The sequence below is a fragment of the Oncorhynchus gorbuscha genome, linkage group LG11, assembly GCF_021184085.1.
Source record: "Oncorhynchus gorbuscha isolate QuinsamMale2020 ecotype Even-year linkage group LG11, OgorEven_v1.0, whole genome shotgun sequence".
Taxonomy (NCBI): Eukaryota; Metazoa; Chordata; class Actinopteri; order Salmoniformes; family Salmonidae; genus Oncorhynchus; species Oncorhynchus gorbuscha.
The window spans coordinates 72498093-72512731 of NC_060183.1; the positions used below are offsets into that span (position 1 = coordinate 72498093).

The 14639-nt window shown below is 43.9% G+C and overlaps 1 protein-coding gene across 10 annotated transcripts in view; it reads right to left on the reverse strand.

Moving 5' to 3' along the window:
* Positions 1 to 14639, reverse strand: part of sptan1 (spectrin alpha, non-erythrocytic 1) — a 55421-nt gene that overhangs the window by 5672 nt on the left and 35110 nt on the right. For 7 of the 10 annotated variants that reach the window (XM_046290390.1, XM_046290391.1, XM_046290388.1 and 4 more), the window contains 18 exons: positions 14357 to 14448; positions 14096 to 14240; positions 13708 to 13989; positions 13353 to 13550; positions 12783 to 13033; positions 12507 to 12669; positions 11930 to 11944; positions 8656 to 8787; positions 5112 to 5249; positions 4637 to 4741; positions 4154 to 4362; positions 3797 to 4039; positions 2018 to 2249; positions 1643 to 1802; positions 1446 to 1522; positions 1125 to 1334; positions 630 to 926; positions 222 to 334 (listed from right to left, as the gene is read on the reverse strand). In XM_046290390.1, coding sequence (XP_046146346.1) covers positions 222 to 334; positions 630 to 926; positions 1125 to 1334; positions 1446 to 1522; positions 1643 to 1802; positions 2018 to 2249; positions 3797 to 4039; positions 4154 to 4362; positions 4637 to 4741; positions 5112 to 5249; positions 8656 to 8787; positions 11930 to 11944; positions 12507 to 12669; positions 12783 to 13033; positions 13353 to 13550; positions 13708 to 13989; positions 14096 to 14240; positions 14357 to 14448 — 3062 coding nt within the window. The remainder of the gene's footprint in view (positions 1 to 221; positions 335 to 629; positions 927 to 1124; positions 1335 to 1445; positions 1523 to 1642; positions 1803 to 2017; positions 2250 to 3796; positions 4040 to 4153; positions 4363 to 4636; positions 4742 to 5111; positions 5250 to 8655; positions 8788 to 11929; positions 11945 to 12506; positions 12670 to 12782; positions 13034 to 13352; positions 13551 to 13707; positions 13990 to 14095; positions 14241 to 14356; positions 14449 to 14639) is intronic. The other 3 variants (XM_046290389.1, XM_046290394.1, XM_046290397.1) reach the window with 1 other exon arrangement.

The following is a 14639-nucleotide window of genomic DNA, read 5'->3' on the forward strand; positions in this document are numbered from 1 at the left end:
AATGATGCATGCAACATTTAAAGACATCTCAATGCTATTCATGCAGGTTATTCAATGAACTTAAACTACATTCTTTAAACAGCCACAAGGCTTTGGAAATGTCCTCATTCTATTCCTATAAATTGTATTAGATTCCTATCTATTAAATTGACAAAAGGAATATTGATTAAGGGAGTTCTGTGAGTGCACTGTCTTCCTTGCACAACAGATCCAGGCCCTACCTGGTCTCCTGCAGCCACTGGTGGAATGCATTGGCGTGCTGCGCAAACTCCTGCCGCAGCTTGTCATTCTCCTCCTGCCTCCTCTGCTCCTTCTGCAGCTCCAGCTCTCGTTCCTATACAGACAGAGACAGAGAGGGATGGAGATGTATGTATGAAGTGCTTTCCAGACATGATGCAGACCAAGACATCGGCCCCCAGAGGCCCTCATTGGTTCTGGACATAAGTAGAGCATTACAGTGGGGAATAGGACAACATTTGAGATGTGCATGTCCTCCTCACCAAGCCTGCTCCTCAGATACATTAGTGCTGTGTAGCCAATTCATATGGTCGTTGTCATGCCAATTGGTTAGTAATACAGCACAAACAAATCTGGGACCATGCTACCTCCCCCCTCTTCTCCCTTCTAACCTTGATGATCTTCTGCAGGTTCCTCCAGGTCTCTTCCAGGGCCTCCATGGTGAACCAGGTGTAGGGGTTGGACACCACCTGGTAGCTCTTGATCTGCCGGTCCAGCTCGGCCAGCTGGTTGAAGTCGGCCTGTGCCGAGCTCAGCGATGAGCGGAAGGCCTCGTGGGCGTCACGCAGCGCCCGGATCTCCTCCAGCGAGTTGCAGCGCACCGGATCTGTCAAGTCCTCCTCAGCATTCTCAAACCAGCTGTTGAAGGCCGACGCCTTCTTGGCAAAGGTCAGGAACAGGTCTTCCACCTGGAGACAGAAGCAAGATGGAATCGATGGAGGTAAGAGGTCCACATCCACTAAGGTTTTTGACTTCGTAGGTGAAGGATAGTCTGATATTCCTGTTCAAAATATGAACATCAACAACGATGATATCTATGAACAGTAGTCATGATATCCACATCGTAAGCTAAATGACAATTATCCGTCATCATAGTCTTTACATACCTTCCTGAAGTGCTCCTGGGCCTCCAGCAGTTTCTTCTTGCGGGCCTGCGAGTTGTCGAGAAGCTGGTTCCAGCGCTTCATGAGGGCAGCGTGGCGCGTCTCGATGGCCTTGGACTGGACGTGCTTGGCCGCCAGCAGCTGGTCCTTGAGGGCTGTGATGTTGGTGATACCCTCCTGCTGGAAGGCCTGCAGCCCTGCGTCAAACGTCTCCTGTGGACCCGAAGGGGGAACATGAGGCATAGGAGAACGTGTCTAGTTTTCTTGCACAAAATGGCTGCCTTAGCATCACTCATTTATGAGCTACATATTGCTACACAGTACCTGCTTAGTGAGCAAGGTCTGCACAGAGGAGAGATCTCGTCCGTACTCATCCGTCTTCAGGCTATTCTCCTTCTCACCTGAACAAACAACCAGACAGTATAAATTCAGTGCTACACTTAAAAATTAAACAATGCTCTCATCTCACCAGAGAATGTTGAAGCCTCATCCCCTAAACCTTCCCAGGTCTCAAACCGTACCGATCCAGGACTCCACCACGTCAGCCTTCCAGTTGAACTGCAAGAAGGCAGAGTTCTCATCCAGCTTGGCTTTTCTCATGGCAGCGGCCCTCTCCAGCTCAGACACCTTGCCCCGCAGGGACGCCATCTTGGCTGAGATGCTGTCCACGTGGTGGTTGTTCTAATGGAGGGATGGACAAAAGCAAAATATGCATTTAACTCTGTGGGTGAATTGACAACAGCCAAGGTAAGTGGAAAATCATTGTAAAAGTTGATTTTTAAAATTTTGTGTGTGAACTATTGCTTAAACACTATTTCAGCTGGTACCGTATGAAGAGACGGAAAGGCTATTCATTTTATAATTTTCTATACGACAACAGTATTGTCAGTGTTTACCTTCTTGATGAGCTCGTCTCCGTTGGAACACACGTCATTCACTCTGTCCCTGTGCACAGAGAAGTCAGTCTCAAACGCCTCATGCTTCTTCAACAGGCCCTGCACAGCAGCCAGGGTATCCCCGTAGTCTTCACTTCCCACCAGGTTCAGCTTCTCGTTAATCCAGGCTTCCTCCTCTTCAACATTCGCAACAAACTGCTGGTACTCCAGCGACTCCTCCAGCCTCTGTCCCCTGATCACACACACAGAGGCACACACAGATTAACTTCTTATGGCTGGGGGGCAGTATTGAGAAGCTTGGATGAATAAGGTGCCCAGAGTAAACTGCCTGCTACTCAGGCCCAGAAGCTAAGATATGCATATTATTAGTATATTTGGATAGAAAACACTCTGAAGTTTCTAAAACTGTTTGAATGATGTCTGTGAGTATAACAGAACTCATATGGCAGGAAAAACCCGGAGAAAAAAATCCAACCAGGAATTCGGAAATCTGAGGTTTGTAAGTTAAAGTCGTTGCCTATCCGGTGTCAAATTTGGTCCGATTGCACTTCCTAAGGCTTCCACTAGATGTCAAGTCTTTAGAACCTTGTTTCAGGCTTCTACTGTGAAGGAGGAGAGAATAAGAGCTGATTGAGTAAGAGGTCTGGCAGAGTGCCATGAGCTCAGTCTCGCGTGCGCCCATGAGAGTTAGCTGCGTTCCATTACATTTCTAAAGACAAAAGGAATTCTCTGGTTGGAACATTATTGAAGATTTACGTTAACATCCTAAAGATTGATTCTATACATTGTTTGACATGTTTCTACGAACTGTAATGGATTTTTAAAAACTTTTAGTCTGGCCTGCGCTTCGTGAATTTGGATTTGTGAACTAAACACGCAAACAAAAAGGAGGTATTTGGACATAAATAATGGACTTTATCGAACAAAACACACATTTATTGTGGAACTGGGATTCCTAGGAGTGCATTCTGATGAAGATCATCAAAGGTACGTGAACATTTCTGACTTCTGTTGACTCCACAACATGGCAGGTATCTGTATGGCTTGTTTTGGTCTCTGAGCGCTGTACTCAGATTATTGCATGGTGTGCTTTTTCGAAATCTGACACAGCGGTTGCATTAAGGAGAAGTTTATCTAATGTTCCATGCATAACACTTGTATCTTTTATCAATGTTTATTATGAGTATTTAAGTAAATTGATGTGGCTCTCTGCCAAATCACCGGATGTTTTGGAAGCAAAACATTACTGAACATAAAGCGCAAAAGTAAACTGAGATTTTTTGGATATAAATACAAACTCTATCGAACAAAAACATACATGTATTGTGTAACATGAAGTCCTATGATGAAGATCATCAAAGGTTAGTGGTTAATTTTATCTCTATTTCTGCTTTTTGTGACTCGTCTTTGGCTGGAAAAATGGCTGTTTTTCTGTGACTAGCTGCTGACCAAACATAATCGCATGGTATCCTTTCGTCGTAAAGCCTTTTTGAAATCGGACACTGTGGTGGGATTAACAACAAGTTTATCTTTAAAATAGTGTAAAATACTTGTGTTTGAGGCATTTTAATTATACGATTTCTGTTCTTTGAATTTGGCGCCCTGCACTTTCACTGGCTGTTGTCATTTCAATCCCGTTAAAGGCATCTCAGCCGTAAGAAGTTAACACTCAACATCAATAAATGTTTAAGATGTTAATGGCGTTTCATTGCAAAGCAGGCCTGGGAATATGTGTGTGTGTGTCAGAATGTATATGCGTGTCTGTGTTTCTAGTCTAACCTGGCTGCAGCCAAGTCCTTCAACTCCATCCAGTGCTCCTCAAACTGGGCCAGCCTCTGCTCAATCTCATCCTGGCCGATGGTGTTGTCATCGGACAGCTTCTTCCCTGTGTCCTGCACAGACTGGATGGCCGGCTCATGGGCCCCCAACTCAGCCTCCAGCCTCTTGTGTTTCTTCCTCAGATTCTGCACTCCTGTCAAATCACGTCCATAGTCCTCCGAACTCACTAGCAATTTCTTTTCTCTGGATAGAGAACAGAGAGTGAAAGAGAGTGTTAGTAATCAATGTCTCAACATCGAAAAACCCTCAGATGTCGACTTGCATCCATTCCTCCACAACTCAAGGGGGCGCTCTTACTTGATCCAAGACTCCTCGTCGTCCAGGTCCCTGAAGAACTGGTGCAGGCGGTGCGACTCGTTGAGCTTTGCACGGCGGCCAGTGGCCATGCTCTTGATCTTGGTGAAGCGTCCATTGACGGCGTCGCGCTTGTCCTTAACCTGGGTGGGGTCGAAGGCCGTGCTGGCCGTCAGGCTGTCAGCCTGGCCGTTCAGGTCCTTCAGACGATCCTGTGGACGGACAGAAAGACGTTCAAACTAAAGCACTAGACTGAACTCAGTGGATGCCTTTGTACAAAATCATGCTTCATAGACTTGGAAGTTGTTCAACAGAGGACACTCGGTTTGGTTGCCATCGAAAGCTGAGTCCAAGGCAGCGTCACCTTTCAGCCAGTCAGCATATAAAGGTGTGTAATCTGACAGATCCTTTAATACATCAAGGCCCCCAGCTGAGCCCAGCATCAATCCAGGTTTGACAGAGATACGGGGACGTTGAATACATTACCTCATGAGCAGAGATGTCGGCTTCCAGAAGCTGATGTTTCTTCAGCAGGTTATTGACGGAGGCCAGGTCTTTGCCATAATCCTCAGAGGCAAGAAGGGCCTCGACCTACAGAGAGAAAACAATTATTTTTTCCAAATCTAATCTCAGCCTCTTCTTTTGTTTTTCTACAGCACAGGTAGGCTAATGGGTTAACAAGTCAAATCCATTTCAATAAGAAAACTAAATAGCCTGACAATCTCAGATCCAGAGGTGATGTTGTCTTTTTGGGTGTCTGTCCAGTACTTAATCTGTGCAGGTCTCAGATAAATCCTATTCAACATCAAGGTTTTCAGTACAGAATACACAATTTCTCATCACAGATCAAATATCAGCATCTTTAACCTTCAGAATTGTGTGGTGGATGGAGATTTGAACTTAGATGAAAAGTAGTCATATTGACATCTAGAAAATATGTTTATTTATTTCATTATTTTACCTCAGAGAGCCAGAAGTCAAAGTCCTTAATGCCAGTGTTGAAGTTCTGCTGCTTGTTGGCTTCTTTCAGCTTCTGGCTCTTCTCTGCCGACTTGTTCACCAGGAACTGCCACTGCTCGTCCAGAGCACCCAGACGCGACTGGTGAAACACACACCCAGGTTAGATACCCAGCTTTGGAACAATAGATGTTGAATGAGGCAAGAATTGGTTCACGTAGCTTGAATGCCATAGGAACAGTTAACATTCTGTTTGCAATGTTATCACCATATTTTTCTCTAAAGCTTTCATCCTTGAAGTGGCATTGTAGAAGTACATTTAAACTCAGTTTTTCACAATTCCTGACATTTAATCCTAGTACAAATTCCCTGTCTTAGGTGAGTAAGGATCACCACTATTTTAAGAATGTGAAATGTCAGAATAATAGTAGAGCGAATTATTTATTTCAGCTTTAATTTCTTTCATCACATTCCCAGTGGGTCAGAAGTTTACATACTCTCAATTAGTATTTGGTAGCATTGCCTTTAAATTGTTAACTTGGGACAAATATTTCAGGTAGCCTTCCACAAGCTTCCCACAATAAGTTGGGTGGAATTTGGTCCATTCCTCCTGACAGAGCTGGTGTAACTAAGTCAGGTTTGTAGGCTTCCTTGCTCGCACACGGTTTATCAGTTCTGCCCACAAATGTTCTATAGGATTGAGGTCATGGCTTTGCGATGGCCACTCCAATACCTTTACTTTGTTGTCCTTAAGCCATTTTGCCACAACTTTGGAAGTATGCTTGGGGTCATTGTCCATTTGGAAGACCCATTTGCGACCAAGCTTTAAACTTCCTTACTGTTGTCTTGATATGTTGCTTCAATACATTGAGGGAATAAAGTATTTGATCCCCTGCTGATTTTGTACATTTGCCCACTGACAAAGAAATGGTAGGTTCATTTGAACAATGAGAAAAACGCATGTTATAAATTGATTTGCATTTTAAATGAGGGAAATAAGTATTTGACCCCCTCTCAATCAGAAAGATTTCTGGCTCCTAGGTGGCTTTTATACAGGTAACGAACTGAGATTAGGAGCACACTCTTAAAGGGAGTGCCCCTAATCTCAGTTAGTTACCTGTATAAAAGACACTTGTCCACAGAAGCAATCAATCAGATTCCAAATTCTCCACCATGGCCAAGACCAAAGAGTTCTCTCCAAGGATGTCAGGGACAAGATTGTAGACCTACACAAGGCTGGAATGGTCTACAAGACCATCACCAAGCAGCTTGGTCAAAAGGTGACAACAGTTGGTGCGAATATTCGCAAATGAAAGAAACACAAAAGAACTGTCAATCTCCCCCGGCCTGGGGCTCCATGCAAGATCTTACCTCGTGGAGTTGCAATGATCATGAGAACAGTGAGGAATCAGCCCAGAACTACATGGGAGGATCTTGTCAATTATCTCAAGGCAGCTGGGACCATAGTCACCAAGAAAACTATTGGTAACACACTACGTCGTGAAGGACTGAAATCCTGCAGCGCCCGCAAGGTCCCCCTGCTCAAGAAAGTACATATACATGCTCGTCTGAAGTTTACCAATGAACATCTGAATGATTCAGAGGACAACTGGGTGAAAGTGTTGTGGTCAGATGAGACAAATGGAGCTCTTTGGCATCAACTCAACTCGCTGTGTTTGGAGGAGGAGGAATGTTGCCTATGACCCCAAGAACACCATCCCCACCGTCAAACATGGAGGTGGGAAAATTATGCTTTGGGGATGTTTTTCTGCTAAGGGGACAGGACAACATCATCGCATCAAAGGGACGATGGATGGGGCCATGTACTGTCAAATCTTGGGTGAGAACCTCCTTCCCTCAGCCAGGGCATTGAAAATGGGTCGTGGATGGGTATTCCAGCATGACAATGACCCAAAACACACGACCAAGGCAACAAGGGAGTGGCTCAAGAAGAAGCACATTAAGGTCCCAGAGTGGCCTAGCCAGTCTCCAGACCTTAATCCCATAGAAAATCTGTGGAGGGAGCTGAAGGTTCGAGTTGCCAAACGTCAGCTTCGAAACCTTAATGACTTGGAGAAGATCTGCAAAGAGGACTGGGACAAAATCCCTTCTGAGATGTGTGCAAACCTGGTGGCCAACTACAAGAAACATCTGACCTCTGATTGCCAACAAGGGTTCTGCCACCAAGTACTAAGTCATGTTTTGCAGAGGGGTCAAATATTGCGTCTGCTAAATGACTTAAATGTAAATGTATTTCCCTCAAAATGCAAATCAATTTATAACATTTGACATGCATTTTTCTGGATTTTTTAAATGTTAGTCTGTATCTCACTGTTCAAATAAACCTACAATTAAAATTATAGACTGATCATTTCTTTGTCAGTGGGCAAACGTACAAAATCAGCAGGGGATCAAATACTTTTTCCCCTCACTGTATATCCACATAATTTCCCTCCGTCATGATGCCATCTATTTTGTGAAGTACACCAGTCCCTCCTGCAGCAAAGCACCCCCACATGATGCTGCCACCCCTGTGCTTCATGGGATGGTGTTCTTTGGCTTGCAAGCCTCACCCTTTTTCCTCCAAACATAATGACGGTCATTATGGCCAAACAGTTCTATTTTTGTTTCATCAGACCAGAGGACATTTCTCCAAAAAGTACGATATTTGTCCCCATGTGCAGTTGCAAACCGTAGTCTGTCTTTTTATGGCGGTTTTAGAGCAGTGGCTTCTTCCTTGCAGAGTTCCTTTTCAGGTTGTGTCGTAGTAGGACTCATTTTACTGTGGATATGGATACATTTGTACCTGTTTTCTCCAGCCTCTTCACAAGGTCCTTTGTTGTTGTTCTGGAATTGATTTGCACTTTTCGCACTAAAGTACGTTCATCTCTAGGAGACACAACACGTCTCCTTCCTGAGCGGTATGACGGCTGTGTGGTCCCATGCTGTTTATACTTGCGTATTATTGTTTGTACAGATGAACGTGGTACCTTCAGGCATTTGGAAATTGCTCCCAAGGATGAACCAGACTTGTGGTTTACAATTTGTCTTCTGAGGTCTTGACTGATTTATTTGGATTTTCCCATGATGTCAAGCAAAGAGGCACTGAGTTTGAAAGTAGGCCTTGAACTACATCCATAGGTACACCTCCAATTGACTCAAATGATGTCAATTAGCCTATCAGAAGCTTCTAAAGCCATGACATAATTTTCTGGAATTTTCCAAGCTGTTTAAAGGCACAGTCAACTTAGTGTATGTAAACTTCTGACCCACTGGAATTGTGATACAGTGAATTATAAGTGAAGTAATCTGTCTGTAAACAATTGTTGGAAAAAATGACTTGTTTCATGCACAAAGTAGATGTCCTAACCGACTTTCCAAAACTATTGTTTGTTAACAAGAAATGGAGTGGTTGAAAAATTGAATTTTCCAACCTAAGTGTATGTAAACTTCCGACTTCAACTGTATGTAAATATTTTTTGTTATATACTTACAAGAATGAAGTGTATGTATAATAACAAGTATGATTAAAGACAGTGTGTGTGTACCTGAACCGCATCCTCACTGCCGGAGCAGGCCCCTCTATGGATGAGGGCGTTGCCAGTGTCGATAACCCCACGGATGCGGTCTGCGTTGGCATGCAACTCCGCCTCGAAGGCCTGGTGCTTCTGGTGCTTACTCTGAGCTCAGGCAAGGGAAGGGGTGAGAGAGCAGGAGTGAGAACTATGGGAGGGAGTGGGTTGGTGGTGGATGGGTGACATCTCCCTTAGATTGTGTGAAAACACAATCCGGTAGGCTACTTAGAAATAATGTGTTGGTAAAGGTTGATGTACAATTTGAAAATAAGGAGGCTGAGTACATGTATATATATATTAAAAAATGGAACTTTTATAAGTGGCAGTAATTTTTCATGCATGTTTGGAGAGTAAATGTCTCCTAACTTGGGGCTATTGTTGATGGATATATACACACATATATATACACTAAGTCTACATCCAGGAGATAACTGAGATAACTGATAAAATCCACACAAAAGGGGAGCTCATTTTTTTTTTTTTTAAAGATGAGGTCACAAATGTGAAATTCAGACACCACCAAAAGAGGACAGACAATGTGTCGGACTGACTTCTACAAGACAAACACCAAGGTGACAAACACAAAATGGAGTTGGAACAGACCCACAACGGGGCCACGACAAATGTAACTTTTCAAGAGTATCTAGAAGAGGTCAGGGTCTTTTCAAAACTCCTTCCACAATGTTTACACACCGAGAGAGAGCAAACAATAAAAACCTTATGCGAGGTGTCTAAGCTAGGGGCGATCACGAAATTGTGAGCCGGTGATTGTCAAGCAAATAACTGGTCGGTCTCACGGTAATTGACCGTTAATTAACAAACACATTTAGCATCTCCTGGCTTCCACACACAGCCTGCAAGCCATTTTTTCTAAAAAATCCATGTAATATAGCCTATACCTTCACAATAAATCCATTATTTATTTTAGACAGGTCTAAAGAAGCATGATATGAAGAAAATGTGGTCTGTCAGAATAAAAGAATAAAATACTCTGAGTTGTCCTTATGTTAGAACCTGATGTGTCTATGCCAAATGGCTGCGGACTATACTAGTTCATTTAGCAGACAAGACTCATAATTGCATGGCATTATTTTATATTATTTTATAGTATGAAGAATACAATTGAACAAAGCTGAATAAAATATCAATATTTTCTCCAAACGATTTGAGGGGGTGCGCATATGTGGCTATTGTGTGTTGAGGTTAACAAAGAAATAGGTATTCCTATATGCTTAATTTAGAGTTATTAATGTAGCTTTAGTTGTTCTACAAACTTTGGGCTATATGTTTTGATTTTTAATACATTGTAAGGCTGCATGATGCGACTCTAATGATGATTTGAAAAAAGTTGCTTCAAAAGGCATGAGCTCTGTAATGCGCACCTCGTAGTGGGCTATAAGCTTGAATGTTCCATTTGTGGAAAACACCATTATCAAAAGTGACCGCAAATGCAATTATGCATGCAATGCTTTTATTATAATTCGCTCTGGATAAGAGCGTCTGCTAAATGACATAAATGTAAATTATAATTGTGCATTTTAATGGTGAAAATGATCTTCCCCAAACTTGAAACCCCCCTGCTGCTTATGTCTGCCAGTTAGGCTCTACACCGCTTGTAAAGCGGATTAATGTGCTTCATTTTAAGAAGTTATTAGGCCACTTTAGTTGTGATACAAACCTTGTTAAAACATATAGGCCTATGGGCTAGGCTACATGAGGTGTGCGACTATGATTAGAAAAAGTTGCAAAAAAAGGCATTGTTTCTTACGCTGGGCATCAATCACCAGTGATAATATATAATTAACAAGTGATTGTCTGATTGGTGACAATATTAGCCTTTTCTTGATTTAATCTTGTCTTCTGATATAGTAAATAATATGATACATTGGACCATTATCAAGCACCTGTATGGGCAGTGGAAAAAAGACATGTCATCTATGTACTTAAATAGCAAATTGAGGACACTTTTCCCTGTGGTTTATTTTCATGTCAGACAGGTAGGCTATACTCCGGTTGTAAATATAAGCAATGTGCTTAATATTAGGAAAGTTGACAAATAAATATGGAAGCCCTAGCCTATAGAAAGCTGATGGGATCCTCCTTTTTTTAGTAGAGACCATCACCATTTTCTCACGCAATTGCATAGCCTATAGAAATGTTACACAACATGAGCTCAAAGTCTGATTATATTTTCGATAATATTTGCATTGATGTCAGAGTAATTAGAGGGACAATAGAGTGCTGAGTACCAGGCAGTTAGCAAGTTTGGTAGGCTACTAATGACCAGCAGCAGAATCAGAGCTTGGAGAAGCCTAATTACTGTGACTAAATGGTCATGTGGAATTTGACCGCTGGTGTGGCGGTAATACGGGCAACGCAACAGTCCTAGTCTGAGCTATCCTTGATGTTTGATAGATCTTTGACAATACTTATTTTAAGGCTAAAGTATGGTTTTTGTTCACAACCATGGCTGCTGCTAGCATACATGTCTCTACATTAGCTACAATAAGGCAAGGCACAACAATTCTAAGATGGAGGTATCCTAAAAAAAAAAAATATGCCATTTAGCAGATGCTTTTATCCAAAGCGACTTACAGTCATGTGTGCATACATTCTAAGTATGGGTGGTCCCGGGGATCGAACCCACTACCCTGGCGTTACAAGCGCCATGCTCTACCAACTGAGCTACAGAAGGACCACTCCTCTCTCTCCCTCTCAGGTCAATGTATTTGATACACTACAGATTTGCTAAATTCAATTTTACATTGCAGTTCTGATAGATGGAAGCCGTTTTTTTTTTATACACTAAACGTTTTATAAAATTATATGTCAAGTTTCTGTTATATTAAGATCAGAACATGTTTAGACATTTCTCAAGACTTATAGGAATATTTAAACAAAAGCAACAATATGTGGAGCGTGTTTGAAGATGACCATACCTCAAACAAGCAAAAAAAGAAAACCAAGTATGGAAGCCACGACCAGCAACTAGACAAAGTGACATTTGCTAAAATGATAACAGAACTACAGTCATATACAAACATGTGCGTTGATGGCAGAAGATCGGGGGGGGAATGAACACATGAATGAAACCCATACAAAAAAGAAGCAGGCACTCGCGAGTGCGGAGGAACACAGAAAATAGACAGACGGGATGGCGTTCTACATCAAACAAGGCAACAGACGTGGACATATAACAGGAAACCTACTTTGGATGTTAGCTTAGCTGACACACTATTCAACTTACCAGCAGCTTCGACAGCTATAAATAAGACAATAAAACAGAGGAGAGATTCAGTCCCATATAGACACAACACATGGGGTTGGTTCAGTAGTCACAGGAGTAGAAGTAGTAGTCATTGTTAACAAAGAACGACAAGACATTAAATTGCAGCATTAAAACCACTGGCAAGTTAGATGTCATTCAACGTATATTAACAAACCCTCACAAAACTAACCATCTATTGAAACAAAAATACAATGAATTAAGTCATTATTTGGTCGTGATCTATTGAACAGGTCAAAGTGTTTCATCCGACAAGAAAGTCTTGACAGGCTAGGTAAAAATTAACCCTAACCACTGCCAGAGGGTCAGATATGTGTTATCCTACTAATGGGTATGGGGCAGTAGGGTAAACTGACCCTAAATATGTGGATAGGGGCAGCCTATTGAGATGGTTAGAGGGCGTACTTCCCATGGTAAAAGTCTTCCATGGAGCTGCCCATGCTTATCATTGTATTTTGTGGCAAGTGTGCCCTCTATGGGGCAGCGTGCTCAAACCTCTAAGGGTGGAGCCCTGAGATGCTGCTAGCCAATCCTGTACCTGGATGTTGGTGGGGTCCTTATAGGACTCGTCTGTAGCTGTCTGCAGCTTCTCGCTGATCCAGGCCTCTATCTCATCCACGTCGCGGCTGAACTGCTGCAGCGTCTGGGACTCGCCCAGCTTGGAGCGCTTCTCAATCATCTGAGCCTTCAGACGGCGCCACCTACAGGCCGGGAGGACAAACACTTAAGACTGGAGCAACAACGAACAGGCAGACTGGGCATCTTTGTGTGTAACTAAGTCATACACACGGTCATCAAAAAGAGAAAGACAGACCTGTCCAGGACTTCATTGCGACGGTTGAATATCTCTGGTTTGGCATAATGATCAGCGCCAACCAGCTGGTCTGCAAAGGACTGCAGAGCAGCGATTTTCTCCTCCTGCACGTTGATGGCCTTGTCAAAGTCCTCGTGTTTCTTGATGAGAGCCTCCACGCTGTCCAGGGAGTCACCCTTGTCGTCGCTGGCCAGGAAGGCCTCACGAGCCGCCATCCAGTTCTCAGCCTGTTCACAGTCACGGTTGAACAGCTGAGGGAGGAGAGCAGAGAGAGAGGGGAAAAGAGAGAGGTTGTAGAGGCTAGTATTATTATTTTTTTTAAATGGTGAACTTTTTTTCTGTGGGTTGGTAGACACACAATAGATTAGGCCTTGTTCAAAAGGTGTCAGATCTGGTGCAACGGAACATACACTTATGGGGACACAGAAACATGTCCTTGAGTCCAGATAGCCAAAAGTCACTGAGACAAGACGTTTGGTTTTGGAAGGATTCCTCTGGTACTCTTAAATGTGCCAGAAGCAAAGATCAGCAAGAGGAGGTTTCTAAGAGTGTGTGTGCCTGCGTTTATACCTGGAGCTCCAGGCACTGGTCGAGCATCATTCGTCTCTGCACCCAGGCCTTCTCCAGGTCTGCCCTCTCGTGGTCCAAGGCCTCCAGCTTCTGCTGGATCTCAGGACTGGCATAGTGGCCACGCGCCAACAGCTGCTGGCCAAACTGCTCAAAGGCCTGGAAGGTACCCGCACGGGCGTCGATCTCAGTACGGTGCTCCTAGAGAGAAGAAGGGGAGGGTAAGAAGGTGTATTTGATGGACGAGAACTTTGTATGTTGATATGTGGGATCAAACTTATCTGGTGTCCATAAGGAGACAGTGGATGGACGGTACCAGTGTAGTGTGTGTGTTTGTATGCGTGTGTAGAGGCAGTACCTGGTGTCTCTCTAGCAGGGCCTCAGCCCCGGTCACGTCCTTGGCCAGCTCTTCTGAGGACACCAGGCCTCGGATGCCGTTGATCCAGGACATGAGGTCCCTGAAGTCGGAGAGGAAGCGCTGTAGGTCGTGAGAGTTGCCTAGCTTATCCTTTCGCTGGTCGGCGCGCCCCACCAGACTGCTCCAGGCCGTATTGAGCTCTGTGCACTTCTCCTGGATGTCGTCCACCGCCTCCGGGTGGGACTGGATCAGACGCTCCGCTGTCTCCCCCAGGGAGTTCACCTGGAACCGGAAGGAAAAGGGTCAGTATCGTCTATAAACAGCAGAGCAACGAAAGTGTGCGACTGTGTGTGTGTGTGTTTGAGAGACCGACTGTGTTCACTCTCACCTTATCTCCCAGGGCAGCCAGGTCTCTCTCAAAGCCCTCGTGTTTGCGCTGAAGGGCCTGAACGCTGGCCAGGTCGTGGCCATAGTTGTCTGTGTTCAGCGCTTGGTTCTTCTCCTCGATCCACTCCTTGGTCTCATCCGCATCCCTGAGGACAACAAAAAGCAGCCATTTAATTTTTGACTCAACCCCAGCCATTTTGTTTCATGTGCGTTGTAATATTCAAATCCACCCACTGTTTCTTGCTCAACTGTGTGTGTGTACCTGTGAAACCTCTGCACTTCGTGGGCACTGCCCAGCATGTTGCTCCTCTCCTCGGCCAGCTGCTGCAGGGATCTCCAGCGGTTGTTCAGCTCCTACAAACACACCCCCAGAAATGTATCACCCAATCACAGAGCTAGATGAAACATTGCCAGGATTCAATCACTCCCTTGAGGCCTCTACCCAGGTTTCTGGAACCCAGTGCTCCAATTTAGCTGATTCAAATTGAGGGAATGTTTTAACGTGTTGATAAGTTACTTATTTTCAGGATTCTATGGTTGTATAT